General features: G+C 34.7%; 1 protein-coding gene across 3 annotated transcripts in view; it reads left to right on the top strand.

Moving 5' to 3' along the window:
* Positions 1-25650, top strand: part of lmna (lamin A) — a 48725-nt gene that overhangs the window by 685 nt on the left and 22390 nt on the right. The window contains exons 1-2 of one of the 3 annotated variants that reach the window (XM_005158167.6): positions 4571-4679; positions 5775-6142. In XM_005158167.6, the coding sequence (XP_005158224.1) occupies positions 5796-6142 (347 nt within the window). In that variant the 5' untranslated portion in view covers positions 4571-4679; positions 5775-5795. 3 annotated transcript variants of the gene reach the window in all.

The raw sequence follows: 25650 nt of genomic DNA, 5'->3' as shown, positions 1-25650 counted from the left end.
ATTTTCATTTTTATTAGTTGAAAGTTATTATATTTTATATATGAGCAATAGCAATTTTACACGAGTAGCAGTGTGATATGGCTGTATATCAGCACTGGTGGGAGCCGTGCGTAAACGTGTTTGCATGCTTTAGTGTTCCACTAGTGACAATAAACAGTCATATCGCACTGTTACTCGTGTGATAATGCGTTTATACAACAGTTTGACGGCATTATTGTGTTTAAAAAAGAAAATCAAACAGAGTCTAAAAATTCTTTTGAATGAGGAACTACTTTCTTTTACCATTCATTCACATCTGAAGCTGATGTCAAAACAGCAAAAACCATTGCTACTTCACCAACGTCACTTTAGAGCTAGTATTAGAATGATTCTCTAGAGTAATATCTAAAGTCAGGGGCCTGCAGGATTTTATTCAAAAGAACGCACATATCCAGCACCACCCTGCCCCATCATCCCTTATTCATATTTCAACCTGAAAAGCACTGGTGCTTGCTGTCAAACGCTATAGGCCTATTATTTAAGGGCATTTGTTACGAAACTGATAGGATCAAACTTATGTTTCCTGTTTATATATATATATATATATATATATATATATATATATATATATATATATATATATATATATATATATATATATATATATATATATATAATATATATATATATATATAAATATGTATATGATTTGCTTAAACACTCCCTCAACTGAACTTGCCGCGAGTGAGATTGAGAAAATGAAAGCACGTCCTTGTATCCTAATTTGAATACATTTTTTATTTGTTGGTTATCTACTAGATAAACAACAATAATAAATATTATCTGAGTGCTACAAAACCAGTTCACTATATGCTTCAGCGCCAAAACGCAAACTGATTTGTTAAATAAAATAATAATCTAGCCTAAATAAAATGAAAGTGAAATATTCACCGTTTCAGAGAAACCTATATTAAACTGTTTTCAGTATTATTTACAAAACCATCCATTGTGCCGGTCAATTTTAATTTAATTAGTTTAATCAAGCAGGTGATTTAAATAAGCAGGACAGGTATTTACAAGGCTATTCGCAGCAGCACTGAGGTGTTTCCAGATTGCCTCGGAAGAACAAACTCAGTTGGAAGGGTAAGAGAACTTAGAAACTCGTGAGAATGGGGATGTCTAAAGCCAAAAGATTTCTTTACCCATGTGCCATGCAAATAATATATATATATATATATATATATATATATATATATATATATATATATATATATATATATATATATATATATAGTATTTATATTCGTAGTTTATATTGTAATTACTTCTGTAAAATAAGTTCTTTTTAAATGTCTGGGTTAAAAAATAACATCTTTTATTATATATATCGGTTTTAGTAATTTTTGTACTTTAGCTACTTATTTTATTGCCGTTTTATTTACTATTATTTTATAATTTTTTTTGTACTTTGTATTTTTTTGTTTTAATCTGCCATGTTTACTGTAGTACATATAGCAGTGGCATTTTAGGGATGTTCATAGAGAAAGACAGAACGATTTGTATGTTCATTCCCAATGCATGACTCAACAGTTTTAACAGCATAGCATTTTACTCAAATAAATACAGTGATTTCAGGCTGTACTCATTTGTAGTCTTAAATTAATCACTGGGAATGATTTTAAGTGTTATATTAACAGTTAAATGCCATTACATTTGAAGTAATGTGAAAATGATTTAAACACTGTAATTCGGAGGTGTCACGAAATTCCTTTCTGGTTGGAACCTGTCATGTCTTGTAATTTGACACATACTGTATGTCCTAACATCTCCACCTTTCGACCACCAGTCTAGAGCACAAATCCACCTCATCTGCCTCAGCAAAATTTCCCAAATTCTCCCCAAAAAAATCTGCAGGTTGTTCCCCGAAATCACTGCACACAATGAACTTCTGATCGTGACTCCTGATTGTGACATAATCTGCTTTTAGTTGTCACAGATGTCAGAAATGCCACTCGGGTGGAGAGACATTTGCTCTAGGGAATCACATTGTTATGTGGGAATGCAGTGGTTGTGTGAGGTAATGCGACGAGAGAATGAGAAGAGAAAGTACAGAACTGATAGTGTTACTCGTCTAGCTGTCAGACGTCTCTCTTATACTGTAGGTCTTTGGATGTTCTGGGACTTTTACACTGAGCCGCCCATGTGCTTGTGCCAGGGTCTTTTTTTTCCACAACTGTTTCTTATGCCATTCTGCCACACAGAACAAAACGTTTTGTTTTCTGAAGAGTTTTTGTTTAGTTTTTCCAAATGGACTCAATAATTAATAAGTATACGAGCATACTGACAATATATTTAGATGTGAGAGATGTGGAACATGGTGTCTTTTGTTTAGTATTAAATATATACTATTATAATGTTTACTTGTACTTTATTTTTCAGTTTTGATTTTAATCTTTGTTTAATTGTTAGTATTTATGCTTGTCATTGATTTCTATTTTCTATCATTTTTAATTCAGTTTTTAGTATATTATTCAGTAATTAAGGTTATAGTATTTATTCATATTTTGATTTACCTTTTATTTCATTGATCACAAAATAACTGTAATTCATATGTTTTAGTCATTTTAGTACTTTTTTGCATTTATTTAATATAATAGGATTTATTTGATTGCAGGTTATTTCTATTTATTTATTTTTAAAGTTTGTTTTAGTGAATGTTTAGATTTTAGTTTTGCTTTATTTTTGCTAGCATTGCTATGTTTATTAATCTTTTTTTAGCTTTATTTAATAAGTTTTTATTAAAATGGTTTATTTATCATATTTCTATATCCAATTCATATTAAAGTGTTCATAATTGTACTGAAATCAGCTCAAGTTTAATTTATTGGACTTAATTGACTTTGCTGTAGTTTTCTAATGTAGTTGTTTAGGTTAAAATAGCATAATATTTTATCGTATTAATATAATTTAATTACGGGTTATTACGGGTTTACTTTTTATTCAATTTTTTTCTAAGTTTATATTTCATTAATTGTTTAGATTTTATTTTCGCTTTATTTTTGTTAGCATTGTAAAATGTATTAATCTTTTTTGATTAGCTTTATTTGATCAATTTTCAGTTTAATTTTCAATTTATTTTGTTATATTTCTATTTATCCAAAATTTCACATTGAAGCTTTAGTACACTGAAAAAAAATATTCAAAAATGATTCCTTGATTTACATTTTTTTTTACGTTAAGTAGTTGCAAGCAATTCATTTGGGCTGAATTAAATTTGATTCAATTAATTTAAACATTACAAAATTAAATTTGTTAAATTCACAAAAATTGTTTGCAACAATTTTGCAGATATCACATTTCTAAGTGTAATTGTAGTACTTAAATCTTCTTAAACTTAATTTATTGGACTTTTTTTTTTTTTTACTTTACAGTAGTTATCTAATGAAGTTATTTACTGCAAGTTAAAATAGTATAGTATTCTATAATATTAATAATTATAATTATATTTAATTTAATCCTTCTTGGATGCAACAAGTACTATAATTCAATACAATTCAACTTTAACAAAAGCTAAAATAGATGTACTCAGTTGATCCCGAACATTAATATGCAGCAGGAATTCGATAGGAGGTGACAAGTAGTGTTAAAGTAATGTTAGTAGTGTTAAAGTGTATCTAAGCACAGCCTTTCTTCCTAAAAAGGATTTGTCTCATCCACTCTCCTCTCTTTTACTAAGACACCTGATTGGATACTTCATTTTTAGCATGTCCACCCCTCTGAAATAAATACCAGCCGGAGTTTTTAATACAACACTGTGACCTTTTCTTTTAAAGCTTCATGCAATGACCAATGGATATATTCTGGATTTTTCAGGAATGAGGGATGTTTTTCTTTGGCTCATAGGCATGGATAAATTACTCTTTGAAGAACTCGTGGGACAAACTTTATATGGATTTATTTATTTATCTTTTACTTAAAGGGATAGTTCACTCAAAAATGTCAATTCTATCATAATTTACTCACTCTTTTAACGTTTCAGACTTTTACAAGTTTCTTTTTTTTCTGTTAAACACAAAAGAAGATATTTCAAAGAATGATCTAACCCTGTAACCATTGACTTCCATAGTATTTGTTTTTCCTGCTCTGGAAGTCAATGGTTACATGTTTGAAATATCTTCATTTGTGTTCAACGGGACAAAGGAAACTCATAAAGTTTTAGTAGATGTTCAATTTTGTGTGAACTATCCCTTATATTGATTAAAATAAAAGTAATTATATTTATTATTTTTATTATTTTGTTGTAATTGTATCATTTGTATTTTATTAAAATATTTTTTTTTATTTCAGTAATTTTTGTGTAATTATATTTAGCTGAAAATAAGCCATTACCAAGTAATGGATTTAATTTACTGCTGTTCAAGCTGCTTATCTCACAAGTTACAGATTATATAAATAAAACAATAAACCAAGAGTGTACCAATGTGATCTCCAGTAAAAACTCTGTTCCCCTGAGTGTGCTTTGAGTCAGACTTCACAAACTCCGCCTTCTCCTCCTCCTCCTTCTCTTCATTGAGAGGCGTGAGTTTCTGCCAGAGATCAGAAGCGCGAGTCGCAGCACACACTCTTTCAGCAGAGTTTCAGCGGGACACAGCAGCTGTAGGAGCTTCAATAACCCAAACTCTCTCTCTCAGCTTTACCAGGTCAGTCATTTAGGCATTTTGTCTATAGCAGTAGTGCAGATTGTGAATGGCTTTTGTTTTTTCATAACCTATTTGTTTAGTATAGCACTGTCAGAGACAGGTTACTTCTGTACTTGCATTTAGGGGGAGTGTCACATGTGCCGTCTAAGCACATTGTGATGTTTGGAATTACTTCCACAGCCCAAAGCAAACATGCATTCAGAGCTCTTGTCAGTGGGACTTTGACATGCGTATCTGTGCAAATCGTGTTTAAAGTGGGTCAGGATACTTTATGTGAGATAAGTTGAATGCAGGATAAACCCCATTTCTCTTATCTGGGTTTGTCTAGCCAGGAAGGAACATTTTGAAGGTTTTTAATAAATGTTTATGCTGGGAATGTTTGTATGAATGCTCTTGGATGAGATCAGTGGTTGGGCATGGCAGAAACTTTAAGACGCAAAGTTAGGGAGGGAACAGAAAAGGGATGGAGTTTGGATTTGCATTTATTTTATTTTTATTACCATAATAACTTACAGTCTCAGACTTCAATACTGTGACGCCCCCAATTTTAGTTGTTTTACTTCAGCGATTGTAAAATGGGTCAGGATACTTTAATTGAGATAAGTTGCAATGTATACAGTATAAACCCTATCTGAGGTTAAGATCTTATCTGGGTTTGTGTATTCAAGAGGGAACATTTTGGAGATTTATTTGAATGTTTATTCAGGAAAAGTTTGTCGGGATGCTCCTGGATTTTTTTTTTTGAAAGAGAGATAAACCAAATAGACTTATTTTTGCAGCATTTGTGTTTATTTCTTTTTTATTAGCACAATAAATCACAGCATCATTTTTAAACAGACAGACTTTGACTTTAAAAGATACCTGAACATATTATTTATGAAAAAATTCTATCCTATATTCAAACACAGTCATTGTTCAATTTATTGAAACCCTCTCCCTATTCATTTAAATGAGAGGTTGGGTTTTTGGCAACTTTTCCAAACAGCATCTGATTTATGCTCTTATTTAGAAAGGGTTGTAATAATTCTATTCTATTCTATTCTATTCTATTCTATTCTATTCTATTCTATTCTATTCTATTCTATTCTATTCTAGTATCAGTAGTTCCAGACAACCATGGAGACTCCAGGTCAGAAACGAAGCAGCCGCGGTGGGGTGACCAATGTCCTGTCCCCTACCCGCATCTCTCGATTGCAGGAAAAGGAGGACTTGAGCAACCTGAATGACCGTCTGGCGGTCTACATCGATAAGGTTCGCTCTCTGGAGGTGGAGAACGCAGGTCTGCGTATGCGCATCACTGAATCCGAGACGGAGATCAGCCGGGAGCTGAGTGGCATGAAAGCGGCGTACGAGGCTGAACTCGCAGATGCCAGGAAAACACTGGACTCGGTGGCCAAAGAACGAGCCAGACTGCAACTGGAGCTCAGCAAAGTGCGTGAGGACTACAAGGAGCTGAAGGCCAGGTATGTGTTCATTTTTTTTTTATGTAAAAGTTTTATACATTGATATTAGTAAGAGTATGAAGGCTATTAGAAAGTTGAATGTTATCCCTATATGGAGTTTTGTTTTCAGTATTTATAGGATACAATGTAATGATATCACAAAAACAAGCATGCTATTTTTCTGAATTTCAGTAATGATTTATTACATAAAACTTACATTTTAGACACATTATTAAAAGCTTTTTTATATTGTTGATGAAAATATATTCAAACTATGCAGGAACACAGGGCTCACAAAATTTAGTTGCCCTAAGTCTCGGGGCTATTGTTTTTTCAGTGGGGCTACCAAATTTGATCTACACCATGCCCACTAGATAACCCACTGGGCACAGTGTAGATGGATTTTGGTAGCCTGACTGAAAAAAAAAACAATAGCTTTGGGACTTTGGGCTACTAGATTTTGCGAGCCATGGAGCAGAATATTTGTAATTTTTCAATCCATCTGTTTTTGTTTGACTTGTGTGTAATTGATTAATTGATCCATATATAAAGGAAGTCACTGGATTTGTTTCTAAATAAACTAGCAGTTTTGAACAAATCATTTGAATGAATGATTCAATGAATAGTAACTAATTATGAGAGGGTTATTGGCACCAAATACTGTTGTTTTTGTTTTTGTTGTTGTTGTACTTATCAAAATGTTTTATTATTATTGAAATAAATTCCCAGAAATATTGATATGATAGGCGACGCGGTGGTGCAGTGGGTCGCATGCTCTCCTCACAACAAGAAGGTCACTGGTTAGAGCCTTGGCTGGGTCAGTTGGCATTTCTGTGTAGATCTACCATGTTCTGCTAACCTGTCTCTAAAACCACACATGCAAGTTTAGGTAATGGAGTCAATACACAGTACACACTGCCTCAACCATCCCCTGCCAGCAGAAACATAAGCGAATATAGAAACGTCTATGAGCAGAACAGTACGATCTGCTTCACGGCATACATCACATATTTTTCTTGTTGCCCATAGGTGGAGTAAGCCAACAGCTAACTTTAAGATGAAATAATGTTATATGCAAGTCTAGAAAACAGCACAGTTGCATAGCCAACAAAGAATTCAAGAAGATAAAGGACAAGCTTGAGCCTGAACGACACTGTAAAAGCGATTAGTTGACTTTACTTTAAAAGTGTTAGTAAACCTGATGCTTTTAAAGCAATTAGTTGACTTTGCTTATAACAATAAAGTAAACTGGTTCCGTTTAAAGTGGTTATTTGCCTTTAAAAACATTAGAAAACCTGTTGCTTTTACAGCCATTAGTTGACTTTGGTTAAAAAGTGATCAAAAGTAAACAAATAATTTTAAGGGATTTGTTGACTTTAAAAAATCAGTTAACATGTTTTCATAAAATGATTGGGTAAATGAACCATGTGTATTATTATAAAAATATAAAGATAAGTTGCCTTAAGTTGCAACAAGGCACTTAAGTCATTGTGCTTACTTTTTATGTAAGGTGACTAATCGTTTTTTACAGGGAAGAATCAATATCGGACAAGCTTACACTTGGTCATGTATGAACAATTATTCAAATATTGAATAAATTAAATTTGAATGAAAAGTCTCTTAAAACCAGCAAGCCAGTCAAACCAGTAAACCAGTCTGCAGTTTAAAGTTGCAGTTACATGAGTGGCAATTACTGTGACTCATTCCACCCTGGAACCAACAGTATTTCCACTAGGATTAGTTTCAGAACGGTGTGTGGCTTACTGATCCATAAAACACTCAAAAGCTGCAGACAGTGGCTAATGCAAGTGCTTGTCCTCTGTTGCTCTCTGAGATTTCTTTCACACATCCTAGAGATACTGTAAGTTTAACCCTAAAGAGCAGGACGGTGTCTATCCCCTGCCCCTGGGCTCTCAGCCTAGTCCCTGGCTAAATTTAGCTGAACCATGACGGCAGTTTTCTACACTGCACATCTGCTTATTGCTCCTGTCACTGAGGCTGACAGCTCAGAGCTTTACTCTGTTTGATGTGTTCTTAAATTAAAATGAAATTTATTTAATTTAAATTATTATCATGGCTTTAAACAAATAATCCCTGTAGTTCTAAACCTTGGGATTTGGGTTTGATATTCTCACCAAAGTAGAAATGATTTCATAAAAACAACAACACTAAAACCACACGCATGCCATGTCTGTTGCTCAGTGGAGCAGGTATGTGAGGTGTGAATGTGGGTGTGTTGTGTGTGCTTGGGAAATGTCTGTTGGATTCTCTGCCACACCCTTCTGCAACTTGTGTAGTGTGTCTGTTTCTGTTTTGTGTCATTACATTCCTCTTTATAGTTTGATAAAGTCTTCTTTTTTATTGTTTTGCTGCTAGGGTAACATATTGTACTGATTAAGAAATGAGAGTAACATTTTTACTATGTGAAGTTTTCACCAGTAAGCAAGATGATACATGTTTATAATTTGCACTGTAGTGAGTTGTTTTGATGATTAATTAGTTAAATTAGTTCCCAGTGTGTGTTGAGCCTCCACTAGCGTCACTCAGTATAATGATAGGAATAAGGGATAATAAGTCAATTCATTCATTTTCCTTCAGCTTAGTCCCTTGTTTATCTGGGGTCACCACAGAGGAATGAACCGCCAACTTTTTCTGCATTTGTTTTATGCAGTGGATGCCCTTCCAGCTGCAACCCAGTACTGGGAAACACTCTTATATTCACACGCACTCATACACTACAACCAATTTAGTTCATTCAATTCACCTATACCGCATGTCTTTAGACTGTGGGGGAAACCGGAGCACCTGAAATAAACCCACGTGAACGTGGGGAGACAATGCAAACTCCACACAGAAATGCCAGCTGGACCAGCTGGGACTTGAACCAGTGACCTTCTTGCTGTGAGGTGACAGTGCTAACCACTGAGCCACTATGCCGCCAAAAGCCAATTATAATTACTTTAATGTTTCAAATAACTTTTGTGCAAATAAAAGCTTAGCATATGGGTGAAAATAACACTTCATCGCCATTCAGTGTAATGGGTATATTTACATGAAAAATTAATCGTTATATTTATTTTGATGTTTATGACAATGCATTGCAGAATAAGTGATAACTGTTGAAAGGATTATGAACTTCTTTCTGGTGATCATTAAATAGTATTCTTTAATGTCATCAAATGATTCTCTAAAAACAGTCATATTGTTTGTTTATTTTGTTTAGAAACTGTTAGCACCATTGAAATGGGCATCTTTAGTAAATCATTGTAAAATAAGATCGTCAAATGTGTATTATGTATTCATCAAATGTGTATTGGCCGGCAGCTAGCTCTCTCAACTCTCACATGGTCACCCTCTAAAGCCAAGCAAGGCTACACCAGGTCAGCACCTGGCTGGGAGACCACTTGGGAAAGCTAGATTGCTGCCGGAAGTGGTGTTAGTGAGACCAGCAGGGAGTACACATCCTGCAGTCTGTGTGGGTCTTAACACCCCAGTATAGTGAAGCGGATTCTCTATTGCTTAGTGAGCGCCGTCTTTCGGATGAAACCTTAAACCAATGTTCTGACTCAATGTGGTCATTAAAAACCCCAGGATGTCCTTCAAAAAATAGTTGCCGTTTAACCCCGGCATACTGGCCAAATTTGCCCACTGGCCTCCTAACCATCCCCGTATCAAAACTGGCTTCATCACTCTGTCTCCTCTCCACCAATCAGTTGGTGTGTGGTCTGGCGCAATAAGGCTGCCGCCACGTCATCTAAGTGGTGGTGGATGAGGAGATTCCCCCAAAAATGTGTAAAGCCCTTTGAGTGTCCAGAAAAGCACTTTATAAATGTAGGGATTATTATTATTATTATTATTATTATATTGATTTTGATTGTTCTGATGCAAGAAAAAAAAGAAGAAAATCACAGAATAAGTGATCATGCTGAATTTAAAAACATTAAACAGTTCTTGCTGACAGATTTGTGGAAAGATGGGGATTTAAAGGAAATGTATGGCAAAATATAAAGATGTTTCACTTAATTAGGATTTTGGGGCTGACCTGTTATCTTTTAAATAGTATATTTTAACGTCACCAAATGATTATTTTTTTTAAATAAATACAGTAATATTGTTTTGTTTAATTATATTGGGTTTAGAGATTGTTGAAGTTGGTGTCTTCAGTAAATCATTGTAAAATATGCTAGTCAAATGTGTATTAAGCTGACTTAGTTATGATGCTGGAAAAATGTATATAAAAAGACTGATATTAGGTCAGTTATTGTGTTCAGTAGAAAATGCATTAGTTTTATCAGTTGTAACATTAAATGTAATATTTTTATAATTGTTCTGTCATATTAATTTTCAAGCATAGTTTGACAATAAAGACCCTCAGCATCTAAGAGAGTAAAAATCCTCAAAATTAAACTTTGAAGCAACTACTATAACCATAAAGTCTAGTAACTTAGTTATATTGCATCCTTACATTCGTCCTTTGCACTTGATCGGTACTTTATTGGCCTCCATAGAAAAACCGTCTCAGATTATTTAGTACTACTGATAATGTACCTCCCTATAGTTTATTTAGTATAATTATTATGTAGTTGTCATTGAGATGCAGCGATTGTTATTCTAATCTACTGTTTATCCTGCTGTCTCTATGGTAGTAGACTTACAGTAGTGCTGTATTTTCTGTGGTTTAGACAAAAGGTGTGTTCAGCTCCACAAGGGTGTGTTCTCACTGCTGATAATCAGACATGAATGTAATGATGCAGAAGTTTAGAGGAAGTCACTGTGAGTCAGATTGATTAATAAGTTGATGGTGTTATCTGTGTGGCAGGGTTACAGTGGCCCTCGTGAGTTCCGGTGAGCATCAGTAACTCAGTTAATGCAGATGGACTTATTCACTCATTGAAGCTGAGCTGTTTGGCAGTGTTTGGTCTCCATGGTAACAGTGTGCTCTAGCCAGGGAGTGTGAGAGGATCTGACTGGACTGAGCGGTGACTCATGAGCTTTAAGTGACTATTGGGGGAAACACTGTTTACTCTCACTTTAACCCCTCACCTATTTAAGAAAATCTTTTTTCTTACTGAAACAGGTAGAATGCTTCGTAGTGGTTTCAGTTAGAACAAAAATGAGGCTTTATAGCTGTTGCGACAGCAGAAGTTGCAAAAATACATTGGTGCTTTAATACATGCACACAAAAAAATGTGATGATATTGAAAAATCTGACCTAGAGAACCAAAATGGGATTTAATCAGAACCTTTTATATTTCCTATAATAAAGATAATGTGGCTTTTTTTTGACAAACACACACACACACACACACACACACACACACACACACGTGTGTGTGTGTGTGTGTGTTGAGTTAAAACAGCCCAGAATTTTGCAAACACATGTAACAAGAAGCAACTACACGTTTCAAATGTTTTCAATTCACAATAGGGTGCTTGTTTAGAAGTGATCACTTTTGTGTTTTGACTCCGGTTATTTTTTTAGGAAGCTTTATGGGTCATTCGAGTTCTTGAATGGAGAGTCATGCGAGGTCATGCACCAGTTTTGGCTGACAGAAGCTGTGTGTCTGTGTATTTCTTACATCGTGGGGACCAAATATCCTCACAAGTTTATCAATACCAGTAAATTACTGTGTGATTTAAGAGCTGTTTTTTTGTTGGGGCGATTTTTGGTCCCCATGAGGAAAACTTAAATCACACAGAGAAATATTTTGAAAATTTAATATATAGGGTTGGAGTAGGGGTATAGAATATACACTCTGTACAATTTAAAAAAACATTACATTTATGGCCCCATAAAGACGGCTGTACAACTGTGTGTGTGTGTGTTTGTTCACATATGCCACCAGCCTACATGTGCTGTGGCTGCAGTTGTGCGTATGTGGTCTTTGATATCAGACAGAAGACTGTATTATTCTGTGAGTGTGTCAGTGCTGACAGGTGCAGTGTAGGAGTGTTATATGGAAAGACTACAGCTGGAAAATGAACAGATGAAGTGCATCTTTCAGTTCACATCATCTTTTACCTTTCATTTAAAATGCTGCAAATCCCCTCTGTGTTCATTTAGGGAGCACAATGAAAGCGTACTCGGTTACAGTCCAAAATGGGATTTCTGAGATGAGTCAGTGCTAGTCTTAATGATTCAAAATGCAAACTCCAACTTTCTACTTGCACGTCTTCTGACTTTGTTTGCAATTCCAGGTGTGTCCTGAACTCCATTCATTCAAAAAATTTTTTAGACCTGTGTGTGGGCAGTAAATGGGAGGTTTCATAAAAAAAATGAGTCATCTTATTGTTAGCCAGTCCATTATTCTGGCTTCTGGGGAAGAGGAAGTTTGTCCTTGAAAAGATAACAGTGTTAATCCTGCATAATTATTTCTGAACTGTAAAAAATTTACCAATCGTTAAACCATGTGCTCTATCTCAGCAATGAATGAGATTATATTTTTAATCTTCCTTTTTACTTTTACTTTCATAGCTTTATGGATATAGATGTTGGTTTTGTCATTTATTGACAGCATTAGTCTCCAAAAGCGTTCTTCACACTTTCACAAAGGGATTTCATTTGTATTAATCTTGCATCATAGGAGAACCCTGTCATTTATTTGTTCTTTTCTTTGCTGTACTCCTAACAGTATCTTGTGACATTAGTATTGCAAACAAAAAGGTAATTCTATTTGTTGTGTAAAATAATCAACCATGGGGAGAATATTTGCATTTCAAGCAGTGAAGAATTCATTACTAGTTTGATCAGTTAAACACATTTTGTGGTTTGCATAATTATCAGTTGTGTTGTTAGCTTAAGGGCAAACGAAAATATATTGTCTGCTGACAAAGTTGGGAGAAAAAGAAGTATTAATTTCATGCTCCTCCCATAGGCAGTTGAAGTGATAATTATTAGCCCTCCTTTTGATTTTTGTTCCCTTTTTTTAAATATTTCCCAAAAGATGTTTAACAGAGCAAAGGACATTTTCACAATAAATAATAATTCTATTCTGATGTCCACTGTATATGTAATTGAATTTTCACTCTGAATCTCATTGGAATTTAAATGTGTAGTAAGTGAAGATTCACTCATCTTAAAAAAATTGAACAGTGCAAATTCTAATAATCAAAATATAGATTTAATTTATGTTTAAAGATGTAATAATAATTCTTATTAAAAGTTCCTTTTTGAAAACACGTGTGTTATTGTAACCAATGAATTAATTAAAGCACTAAAGAAGTAATTAAACATTATCAGTTAAACAAGTTATGTGGTCTGCATTTCACTAAATAATGTTCCTAGCTTAAGGGCAAAAAAAAAAACTAAGAAAAAAAACCTTGTCAACTTTCAAACGTAAAATAAGCTCCTGCTCCTCCCTCACACCTCTGTATGTATTCAGCTTACCTGCTGCTTCAACACTGCATGTATTATTAGTCTGCTTATGGAAATCCAACAAAGACACTCCACCCTGACAAATACAACTCAAACATGCCCGTTTTTGTACTACAGGGTTTTACCTGACTGCTGAAAGATCATAATTTTGTTAAATATGTTTCATTTAAACAATTTAATAAATACACTAACTAAATAATACTTTAGTATTTATTATGTTATCATGTGAATACCACTGTTCTTTAATATGGAGGACATTATTTTAGGTTGTTGTTTTTTGTTAGTCTGTCAAGTTTAGGCAGAAGTATTTTCAGACACTTATTGGAAATATTTTCCCATTATCAGAGTAAACATAGGGCAGTGTGAATAGTTATCATATACTGAAAGCTGCCAACAAATTTCCTACACACACACACACACACACACACACACACACACACACACACACACACACACACACACACACACACACACACACACACACACACACAATTCTAATAGACAGTCTTTTTGTGGTTATATCATTATGAATTTTATAGTGTTATATAGAAGTGTAGGGATGCATCAACAAATTTTGTTCAAATTATAATCATAATTGATTATAATTTAAATAAACAATCTTTTAGTTAATTAATCTTTTCCCATAATTATCCACTATTTGCCTGCTCACATTGTTAACAGCATGACAGGATGTGCAAATGACACTCTGAACCCAAGTATTGTCACCCAAAGGAAAATGTTTTACTGCAAATAAAAGGCAAGGATTGTTGAAAAGAACCAGCGATTGATTGAATTGAATCATTTAATCATTAACGTGTTAAAATAACGTGTCTCTCATGTGGTGCATATCAGCAAATAGTGTTTGGTAAAACGTGTAATTTTGCATGTGATATTGTGCATAAAAATGAAAACATGGTGAATGCAAAACATCTAACATTTACTTAAGAATGCCTATGTGTCTGTTTATTTACAGTAGCTCAATTCATCTGTCTTTATGTACCTCACATTGATCAAATTGTATTGTTTATATATTACATTTTTGAGCTAAATGCATCAGCTGAGATGGATGGCATGTTGATCCATTATAGATAATGAATGATCAGATAATGCTGTCCAGAGTTGACGCAGCACAACAACACAGTAACCACAACAACAACAACAAAACAAGGTCACTTTATTTTGATGGCCCATTGTTGAAGTTAAGTTACATTGCATCTTCATGCCAACTAATTATCATTAGATTATAAATAGACTGTTAGGTTGGGGTTAGGTTTAGTGTAAGTTGACGTGTACTTGCAAAGTTTCTTTAAAGTATTCAAAGTATTAAGTTAAATGTCTGTTGAAGGATCAATATTAACAAATATTGAGCAGAGAGTCTACTAATACTCAAATGGACCATCAAAACAACAGCACAAAACAACAAGATAACATCTCCTATTCTGTTTAAAAGTATCAGAGAGTTTAAATGAACTCAATTGTGCTTGTTTTGAGTTTTCAGATCAAAGCTATACAGTGGTGTCAAGTAACAAATTACAAATACTCAAATGACTGTAATTGAGTATAGTTACTTTACTTTGTAGTTTTAAAATGTGTAGTTTTACTCCACTGTTTTCCTTCAACCTGCAGTCACTTCTTTATTATTTTTTTCTCTCTGTAGTGATTGGCTAAAGTAGAATAATCAGTCTTGTCATTACCGTCCAGTCACACCACTCATAGCAAAATTGCATCATACAGAACAACCTCAATACACTGAAGACACAAAATAGTTACACACGATGACTGAGACTGTTTAGACTTTGTCACTGATGAGAAGTTGACGAATGCCTACTGATGACTGAAATGGAACTAAACGATAATTAAACGCACTGCAGAATGTTACGTTTTTACACACATGCACAAATTGCATGTAAATGAATCAACCTTTCACAGTGTAATACTCACTCATTAATTTTAAAAGGGCTACTTTTTTACTCATACACTGAGTAATATTTACAACAGATACTTTTATTCTCTGTGCACTACATATTTGTTTAATGGTACCTGTACTTGAGTATGATTTTTCAGTACTCTTTCCACCACATGTTGATAATGTCCAAGCGTAGTCCTCTGTCCGTGAGGTGTATTGATTTTTTTTAAGGATAATTAACAAAAAGTATAATTCTTGAGATGATTGTTTAATCTTGCAGACAGAGATGACCTTGGTTTTATTTTCAGCTAGGCTTTACGACTACAGCCTTCATTTTAAAGGAATAGTAAACTCCACCACCCCCAAAATGAACATTAGCTCACCATATACTCGCCCTCAAGTCAAACACATGAGAAGATATTTTTCTGAAGAATGTTGGAAAATGGTCATCACTGTCATCTCCCTAGTATGCACGTAAATGGTAACCAGCTTTCAACATTCTTCGAAATATCTTCTTTTGTGTTTAGCTGAAGATAGAAACTCAAAGAGGTTTTGAATAAGTGGAGAGTGAATAAATGATGATAGAATTTTCATTTTTAAGTTAATTATTAATTTAAGTTCTCCAGTATGTCCACCTGTATGTACAGAATGAAAAAGACTCAGAAGCAGATGAAATAACTTGATGTTCTGCACACCGCATGCCTCTTAATGGAGACTCTACTTTTTTGCTGAAGACGTGTTTTATTCTGAGCGGAGCAGGCTCATTTTCTCTCTTTTTTTTCTCTCTGTTCTTTTCTCTTTTTAATGTTGTGGTCACTGCCGCAGGACATTTCAGCTTTCCCAGCGATCCTCATGTCCTCACTGAAGATCAACTGTCCTGACGGTCTCGTGTTACTGCAATTAGAGGAATTCAGTGTCGAAGATTTTATAACACTTTTGTTCGAACAATATGGGCTCTATTTTGACTGTCCATGCGCAGAGCACAAAACGCAGGGCGCAAATGCTTTCAGGGCGTGTCAGAACTCATTTTTGCTAATTTACGGAAGGGAAAATCCGCTTTGCGCCTAGGCGCATGGGCTAAAAGGGTTGAGTTTATTTTCTTAATGAGTTATAGGTGTGTTTTGAGAATAAACCAATTAGAGTCTCATCTCCCATTCCCTTTAAGACCCAGCTGCGTCGCGCCAAGAGCGCATTCGCTATTTACAGGACGCAAAGTAAGTCTAAGTGGAAAAAATTAGCATTTCACAAGCAAACAGTTGACAGTTTTTTTTAACAGAAAACTGTTAAACAGAGCATCTACTGCGTGAGAATGAGAGATAATGGAACTACTTTCACATTCGCTCTTGGATAGGTAAACCTTTACGCACAGACATCAATTAGTCTATAAATAATTAATTTCGTTTGTTAAGCTCAAAGATTTGTTTCAAAACTATTTCTAAATTCAGTTCTAGTTTCTAGCAAACAAATAAATGAACAATAATGACCAAGTGTGGTCAAAATACTGAGTTATTTCCAAACACATGCCATGCCCCATATGGTCTAAAACCTGACAGGTGGACAAATCTAAGCTTGTTTTTAATAAAACAAATATAAATATGGATATAATAAATAATACTGCTAGTAATAATAACATTATACAAAAGCAAGTTGTTATGAACGACTGAAAAAGCCTCCCGAGATGAAGAAGACATAAAAGCAGTGATTTTTCATATTTATGTAGGCTAGAAAATAATGTTTTGTAATATTTTAATACTTTATATTTATATTCTATATCTATTCTTATTATATCCTATATATATCCTTAATATTTAATTTTTTTCATATGTAAAGATATTTGCCTATTGCTCTCTTGTGTGTATTAAGCAGTACCTAAGTTTAGACCGGGTTAGTTTTGGTCTAAAGAAAAATCTATTATAGTTTCTCAAAATAGCAACACACCAGCAGTGCGCCCCAGAACGCCTTCCTTTTTAGACCAGAACGCCTATGGGCGCACAAATGAGCGCTAATGCATTTGCTTTTTAAACAGCGTAGCGCAACGCCTCAAAGCGGCTCTTGCGCCAAGCTGAAACTACCAAAAGACTATTGCGCCGCGTCTTGCGCCACACTGCGCCGGTTGTATGATCGGGCCCTATATGTGTTGACTGATTAATTTATTTATTTTTTACTATTTAAATTTTTTTCTGCCATGTAGCAAAGCTTTTTGTGAAACCAAACAGTTTGAATGTTGTATTGTTTTTTTTACATTTTACTATAGTTAGAATATCAAGTCGTTAAAGATTAGGGTTTAATTAAAGTGTTTCAGGCACTACGGATTTCCTTCATAGTAAAGGTCTGGACAGTGATTAATAGCTGTGCTAAATTGTTTTATAGAATATGATTATTTTATAATTATTATCATTTTTACTGTGCGTTTATGGGGAAAATATTCATAAAAATTAATAATTGATAAAATTCTTTGTTTATTTTGATAATTTATTTGGATGCAGATTAGTGCATTTTTCTATAATACAACTTCTGCTATCTGAGTTGATAAGGAAGTCGCAGATATTGACAAGTTTTTAATCAGTTTGTTAATTTCCAATTGAAACACTAAAGAAAACAGTGTCTTTGTAATTGCATAGTGCAGTAAAAAGTTTGTTTTCCAAAGAGCGCATGCAAATGAGCAGTAAGTAAAAAGATAACTGCGTGCCAAGATGTTTTAAATATCAGCTGGTATTTTGAAGCATGTGCTTTTGTAAGCAGCTTTGTTAAGTTAGCTTGAAGTGGTCTAGTAATGTGGCATTGCTTCCAGTGTGCCACAACAAGCATCCTCCTGTTGCTGTGATAATGATAATTAGCACAGCTCATCTTCTTTCCATTGTTTATAATTACATTTATTTATAAGAAATGATGCTCAGCCCAGATCCAGATCTCCGTCCTGTTTTTTTTGTTTTGTTTGCTTGTTTGTTTAATACACACACACACACACACACACACACACACACACACACACACACACACACACACACACACACACACACACACAAATCCAGAAAATGTAAGTACAAAAGGCAGCTTTGCATTACTGTAAAAATAAAGTACGAAAGTAAAAGAAATTTCTATATTTTACGGTAAATTACAACATTTTGTTGTTCCTTTCCTGGACGCAAACTCAACCATTAGCATGTGTGAAGAAGAAAGTCAGAGAAAGTGAATCAATGCAAAGAAACATTCTAATATATAGATAGTGCTCTGCCTCTTTTTTAAATAAACACCACCATGGTAACACACAAAGTTAAAGTACTGCAAGAAACATTATTTATCAGCATTAAATGAAACATAAAACTCTAATACGCTTAAAAATCATGATTTAAGTAAAGCAGTAAATTATAAGCCCCCGTCTGATTTTTTTTCTTCTCTTTTTAAAAATATTTCCCAAATGACGTTTAACAGGGCAAGGAAATTTTCACAGTATGTCTGATAATATTTTTTTCTTCTGGAAAAAGTCTTATTTGTTTTATTTTAGCTGGAATAAAAGCAGTTTTTAATTTTTTAAAAGCCTATTTTAAGGACTAAATTATTAGACCCTTTAAGCTTTATATTTTTTTCCATAGTCTACAGAACAAATACAATAACTTGCCTAATTAGTTACCCTAACCTGCCTGTTAACCTAGTTAAGCCTTTTAATGCAACTTTAAGCTGTATAGAAGCGTCTTGAAAAACATCTAGTAAAATATTATTGACTGTCATCATGGGAAAGATAAAAAAAATTATTAGAGATGAGTTATTAAAACTATTATGTTTAGAAATGTGTTAAAAAAATCTTCTCTGCCTTAAACAGAAATCAGGGAAAAAAAAAAACAGGCAGCCTAATAATTCTGACTTCAACTGTACAGTATGTATGAAGGAAACTTACTGTTTACCAGCATTTTTACTATTTTGCTTTAGTATTGAAATCAGACATTTTTCAGTGAATCACTTCACTTGCAGATTTTGGGTGGAATTTTTCTCTTGTTGTTTGTTGTCTTTAAAAGTAATGAATAGCCCAACCGTGATGAGTAATTTAAGATGTTTTATTTATTTAAGCTATTGTTTTCTTAGAAACTGACAAGCATGTGTTCAGTCTTGTCACTGCAGATTTAAACCTCTCATCCTTTCAAATGCATGATTGGTAAAAAAAAAAGCGTCTTAATTGTTTTTTTTGTTTTTTTGAGGAGCATTAAAGCGTTTTAATTTGATTTAATTGGTTTAAGCAACTAAAGATTTTCTCCAGTGTGAGCGTTTGTGTGTTTGAAATGCTTTCAATCAGTTATTATACATCATAAAATAATGGGCTCATAAAAATCATACTGGCCTTGACATGCACACATATTTGGTTAAACTCACACCCAATTCTGATGCCATTTTTTAAGCTCAGTATTACAATCCTTTTGTTCTTAAAATGTCAGATATAATATGCGCACACACAGTCTTGCATTTCTTTACCGACTCTCATGCAGAGGTGCTTTATTTGGTTGTGGTTGTATCTGGAAAGGATTTGGGCAGACTGACTCATTGGTCAGTTATGTAATCACCATATACAGACTCTAAACTAAAGATCAAACATGGTTTTCATTAGCAAGTGATGTTGATTGTTGAGGATTCTCATGTGCCGTGATGTGTCCATTTAAAGCAAGTGTAGTTCTGCAGTTCCTGCAAGACACAGACGTGTTACTTAAAAACAAATTTAGACTAATGAAAGTGTCTAAACAAAGCCTTATATGTGTTATTCATTCATCTAATTGTAGAATTAGGCATCAGACATGAGAAAAACTCAATTCTTTTTCTTTTTACAAAACATTTACAGTCCAATAATATCAAACAAGATACGTAAAGTTCGTAGACAAACTTAAAAGTGGCTTGAGAAAGCCGCGTCTGAAAGTTTGAAGAAGTTTAAAAGTTTAAATCATTGAATTTGTTTTTAAGAAATTCAAAACAGTCAGCATAGACAGATAAGTACATGCTATGTTAGCATGGTTCTACTATGGTTTGCCATGTCTCTTGTTAGGTGGTTGCTAGTGTTTTGTATGCTTGCTAAGGTGTTGCTAGGTGGTTGCTATGGTTTTCTGAGGGGATGCTAAGGCATTGCTAGGGTGTTCTGAGTGGTTGCTAAGATGTTGCTACTGCTAGGCAGTTGCTAGGGTATTCTGAGTGATTGCTAAAACATTGCTAGGGTGTTCTAGGTGTCTGCGTAGTTGATAAGGTGCTGCTAGGGTGTACTAGGTGGTTGCTAAGGTGATGCTAGGCGGTTGCAAAGGCATTGCTAAAGTGTTCTAGGTTGTTGGTAAGGTGTTGCAAGAGTGTTCTGAGTGGTTGCTAGGTAGTTACTAGGGTGTTTTGAGTGGTTTTTAAGGTGTTGCAAAGCGGTTTGAGTGTTGAATGGTTGCTAAGTGGTTGCTAGGTGGTTGCTAGGGAGTTCTAGATGGTTGCTAAGGCTTTGCTAGGCACTTGCTAGGGTGTTTTAGGTGGTTACTTAGATGTTGCTAGGCAGTTGCTAAGGTGTTCTGAGTGGTTGCTAGGTGTTTGTTAGGGAGTTCTAAGTGGTTGCTAAGGTGTTGCTAGGCGCTTGCAAGAGTGTTTTAAGTGGTTACTTAGATGTTCCTAGGCAGTTGTTAAGGTGTTCTGAGTGGTTACTAGGTGATTGGTAAAGTGTTCTAGGCGGTTGCTAAGGCGTTGTTAGGTAGTTACTAGGGTATTCTCAGTAAGGTGCTAAGGTGTTCTGAGTGGTTGCTAGGCAGATTCTAAAGTGTTCTAGGTGGCTGCTAAGGCATTGTTAGGTGATTGCTAAGGTGTTCTGAGTGGTTGCTAGGGAGTTCTACCCTTGGTAGTTGCTAAGGCATTGGTAGGCGCTTGCTATGGTGTTCTATGTGGTTGCTTAGATGTTGCTAGGCAGTTGCTTAGGTTTTCTGAGTGGTTGCTAAGGTGTTGCTAGGCTTTAATATCAATCTAGTATTAATCAGCTTGTTGCTAGTATGTTAGTATGTTTCTAGTATGGATAAGTATATTTTCAGTATGTCCACTGTAAAGTCGATGGCATTTTTTTACAATGGAAGTATAAGGGACAGTTGCTAGGGTGCCATAAGTGGTTGCGAGGGTGTGGCTAGTAAGTTGAAAGGTCATCAGTGATTGGCTGATTGTTAGTCTGAGTTAAATGAGCCTAACCTTAGGTCTGTATGACAGTCTGGCGCAGTTATGAGGTCACAAAATTTGGTCCAATGTTAAGTTAATGGGACTTTTCCAGATTTTCTGGGACTGTTTTTGGAAAAGATATAGCAGCTTAATTCAGTATAGTTTAGAGTTATTTTGGTGGTTGTAGTATAAACGGTCAAGGAGGAGTTGTTCTTACAATGTTCTTGGATGTGGATGTGTTCTTACAATAATCTAAGAAGAAGAATATGTTTATGTAGTATAACAGTGTTGGTTTTCTTAAGCCGCCATAATAAGTTTATTTTAGTTTAGTAGTTTATCATAATGCATCCAGTACTAAGTGCAGTTTTATCAAATCCAAACTTGACAAATGATGCATTATACTACATGCATACTGCAGTATTACAAAAACGGCCTTGCTGTTTTTGCACGTTAACTTTCCCAATAGTATTTTTTTCTGCAGAAAACTGTTCAATAAATCGATGTGGTTGTGAAAGAGAAGGAATTGTCACACAGCAATGCCATGTGACTCATAGCCTGGGCTGATGTTTGCCTTTTGCCAAACCACTCATAATGGGGAACACTGGCAGAGTACAACTGCACACACATACACGCACACCATCTCCATCCCATTCTTAACCAAAGGCAGCTGCAAGGCGAACATTATATTTGGAGAAGCGGAGATGACAGTGGAATCTTGTTATGTTTATTCCATGGAAAATTCAGTGGAAAACTGTTTATGCTGTAAAGCTGGAGACCCTGTGATGTAGATTGCATTGGACTGGGCTTGTGTAAAGAGCGGGAGGAGAGAGGGTTACTGTAATTGGTGCTGTTCTGATGGCGTGGACGGGCCACGGGCGTAAAGGAGAGACTGAGTCATCATCTACTCCCAAACGCAGAGCTGCCACGCTGGCAGAATGTCCATCCATCCACCCTGAGTACGAAACAATAAACTTGCATTCATGGTCAAACCTAATGGCACCCTTGTAATTATGAGCAATGAAAGCAGTAAAAATGAATGCATGTGGTTTATGCTTTTAACTTTCAGTAAGAAAAATTCACAATCATCTAAGCTTTCCTTTTATAAATGGTTAAAACTAAGAGTAAATGCTACTACAGAATACCAAAGTTTTCTTCAATTAAAACTGGTTAAAATTGTTGGTGCTTTCTTATTCAGTACTTGAAAATAATTCTTTTGAAACCTTCATTTGACCAGATTGCTAGCTCTGAAAGTCTCATATACTGTAACACCTGGAAAGAGACTGTTTTTCTATACAGAATTCTAGAAAATAAATCTGGTCCTGCAGAACAATGCCGTCTGTCTGGCACATTTTCGTTGGAACGTCTTTATTATTGGCCCAGAGGCGGAAATGGGAATTTTTATGAGTAATTTATTTATTTATTTATTTATTTATTTATTTATTTATTTATTTATTTATTCATTAGTATTTTAATTTTATTTTGTGAAGCTCAGAAATTGCTGCACATCATAGCTATATATTTTGCTTTTACTCATTGTGTTGGAGGAATAATGTAAATTTGGTCTTGGTTTTTTATATTCATAATCAAAACAACAGCAAACAGAGAGGAGCCATGGCTGGATCCTTTTTATGTTTATGCTAAAATGCATGTCAGTCATTGTGTCACAATTTTATCCACTATATTGGAGTCGACAATTTCAAAGAGAACCCCATCTTGTCCTCACCCCTTCCTCCATTTTCTGTTGTCCTATTTCAATGAAATGTTGGGCTTTTGGCAAGCAGATTTATTTTTACAGCTTTCATTGATTATATTTACTAAAGGTGCCAACAATTATTGACCACGACTTTTATACACATTACACTAGTAACACTGTTCAGTGTTGAAGACTATGCCTCATTTTTGTCCATACAATGAAGGAGATAGGAGGCCTGTGCTACATCTTAGCCTTCTGTCATTGTGTCTTCACTTATTGCCAGAGGAATCCCCACACAAGGCGGTTTCTGTTTGGATGGACATTAAAGATCATTTATGTAACACTGTTCCACTCGGAGAGGGTTGCTTTTTTGCATCTGTTCATGTGCTAATGAATCAGAGAGAGGGAATAGTGTTGTCTTTGTGTTCAGCTCTCAGCTTCAGTCACGGTTACAGGATCTGGCCTGATTGTCGGACCACGCCCTTACCACACTGGCACAAAAAGAATGTACAGTAGTAGTAAGTTTTACTCAGATATTACTGTTAAATATTGCAGTTATTATAGAGAAATGTCAATTAAGATATTTTATTGACATTAAACTTGACGTTTTGTAGTAGAAAGAAAAACTAAGATCACTATTTTTTTGTGAAGTTTTGCCAGTTTTGTTTGAGTGAATTTCATGTTTGGAATTAAGTAAAATTTGCATAATTTATGTTACAGTGACAATTATGGTTAAGTTTTGCCAAGTCATTAATTATGTATGATTGTGTAATTATAGGGAGAACGAAAGAAAACAGTAGGCCTAAAGTATCTGGCTAACAAACAGTTAGGTTCTGATGTGCACGTCCAATGGACGTTTTGATATTCCATGAGTCCACGTAGGAGGACTTGTGAATAGGAGGGAAGCAATGCAACTGACACCAGTATAGGTCATGTGATAATGATAAATGGTATGTGTATGTCACTATTCATTCATTCATTCATTCATTCATTCATTCATTCATTCATTCATTTATTCATTCATTCATTCATTCATTTATTCATTCATTCATTCATTCTCTTTTAACTTAATCCCATATTTATCAGGGGTAGACATAGCAGAATGAACCACCAACTATTCTGGCACATGTTTTTATGCAGTGAATGCCCTTCCAGCCGCAGCCCAGTACTGGGAATCACCCATACACTCTCTCATTCACACACACACTTGTACAGTACAGACAATTTTGTCTACCCAATTCAGCTATAGCGCATATTTTTGGACTGTGGGGGAAACCGGAGATCCCGAAAGAAACCCACACGAACGCTGGAAGAACATGCAAACTCCCTACTGAAATGCCAACTAGTGCAGCTACGACTTGAACCAGTGACCTACTTGCTGTGAGGCAACCACTAATCCACCGTGCCACCCTGTCAAAATTCCATTTATACTAATTATTTATACTGGGTCGAGCATACTTTTCTAACAGTTGTAACAAATTTAATTTCAAGTACTTCACCTACTTGACTAGTATGTGAGTTTGGATGCAGGTCGTGTAAATGTAGCTACAAAAATAATTCCCCACTACATGATGGGGACACTAGAATCAGAAAGATTAGTATTTTTTACTTAAAACTTTAAAGCCATATGTGTTTCCCATATTGAGGCCACCTTATTATTTATGTCAGTGGTTCCCAATTTCCATTCTCACCTGGGGTTTCTTTTGTGGGCCCCATGGGGTTGCTTGCATGTATGGAGTCAATCCAGGGCCATATATGTTTGCAGCATTAAAAAGTTTTGCGAATAAAAAATAAAGCATTGAGCAAAGATGTGTAAAAAAAATAATGCAAATCACAAAAAAATGCAGAAAAAATCACAAAATTTATCTTTTTTAAAAAACGTTTCAAAATACTGATTGTATTTTCGTTTGTAATAATGGTTGCTAAAATTAATGTTAAAATGTGGTCATGTTGTCTATATTTTCTCATTACTTTAATGTTTATGGAATATGGATACACAGTTTTGTGGATTTCCAAAAGCATTAAATATTGCCCAGACAAGCCATAATCATTGTCTGAGGGTGTATCTGCATCAACATGTTTATTCTTAGATTTTTTAATATGATTAGATTTTAAAATTGCTTAACCTTTTGATACAGAAGATCCTTTAACAGTTACTCGTATAAATATCAAACATCAGATAGTGTTTGAGCAAAACGTGACTACAGAAAATAATTTTGCCCTCTCAGTTTAAAAAAAAATAATGTGTGTTAATTCAAGTCTTTCCCATCTGGTCCAAGACTGTTCGTAAAGATTTTTCCTTTTGACGTTATTCCTAAATTCCAGACCATTCCAGTGGGCCAGTTCTTTTTCCGCATTGGTCTATTTCAAGCTATTTTTAGTCTGTGTTTATAAGAAAATCATATTAT

Source organism: Danio rerio, chromosome 16, assembly GCF_049306965.1.
Source record: "Danio rerio strain Tuebingen ecotype United States chromosome 16, GRCz12tu, whole genome shotgun sequence".
Taxonomy (NCBI): domain Eukaryota; kingdom Metazoa; phylum Chordata; class Actinopteri; order Cypriniformes; family Danionidae; genus Danio; species Danio rerio.
The sequence above is the reverse complement of the archived record's forward strand: the minus strand, read 5'-3'. Positions and strand labels throughout refer to the sequence as shown.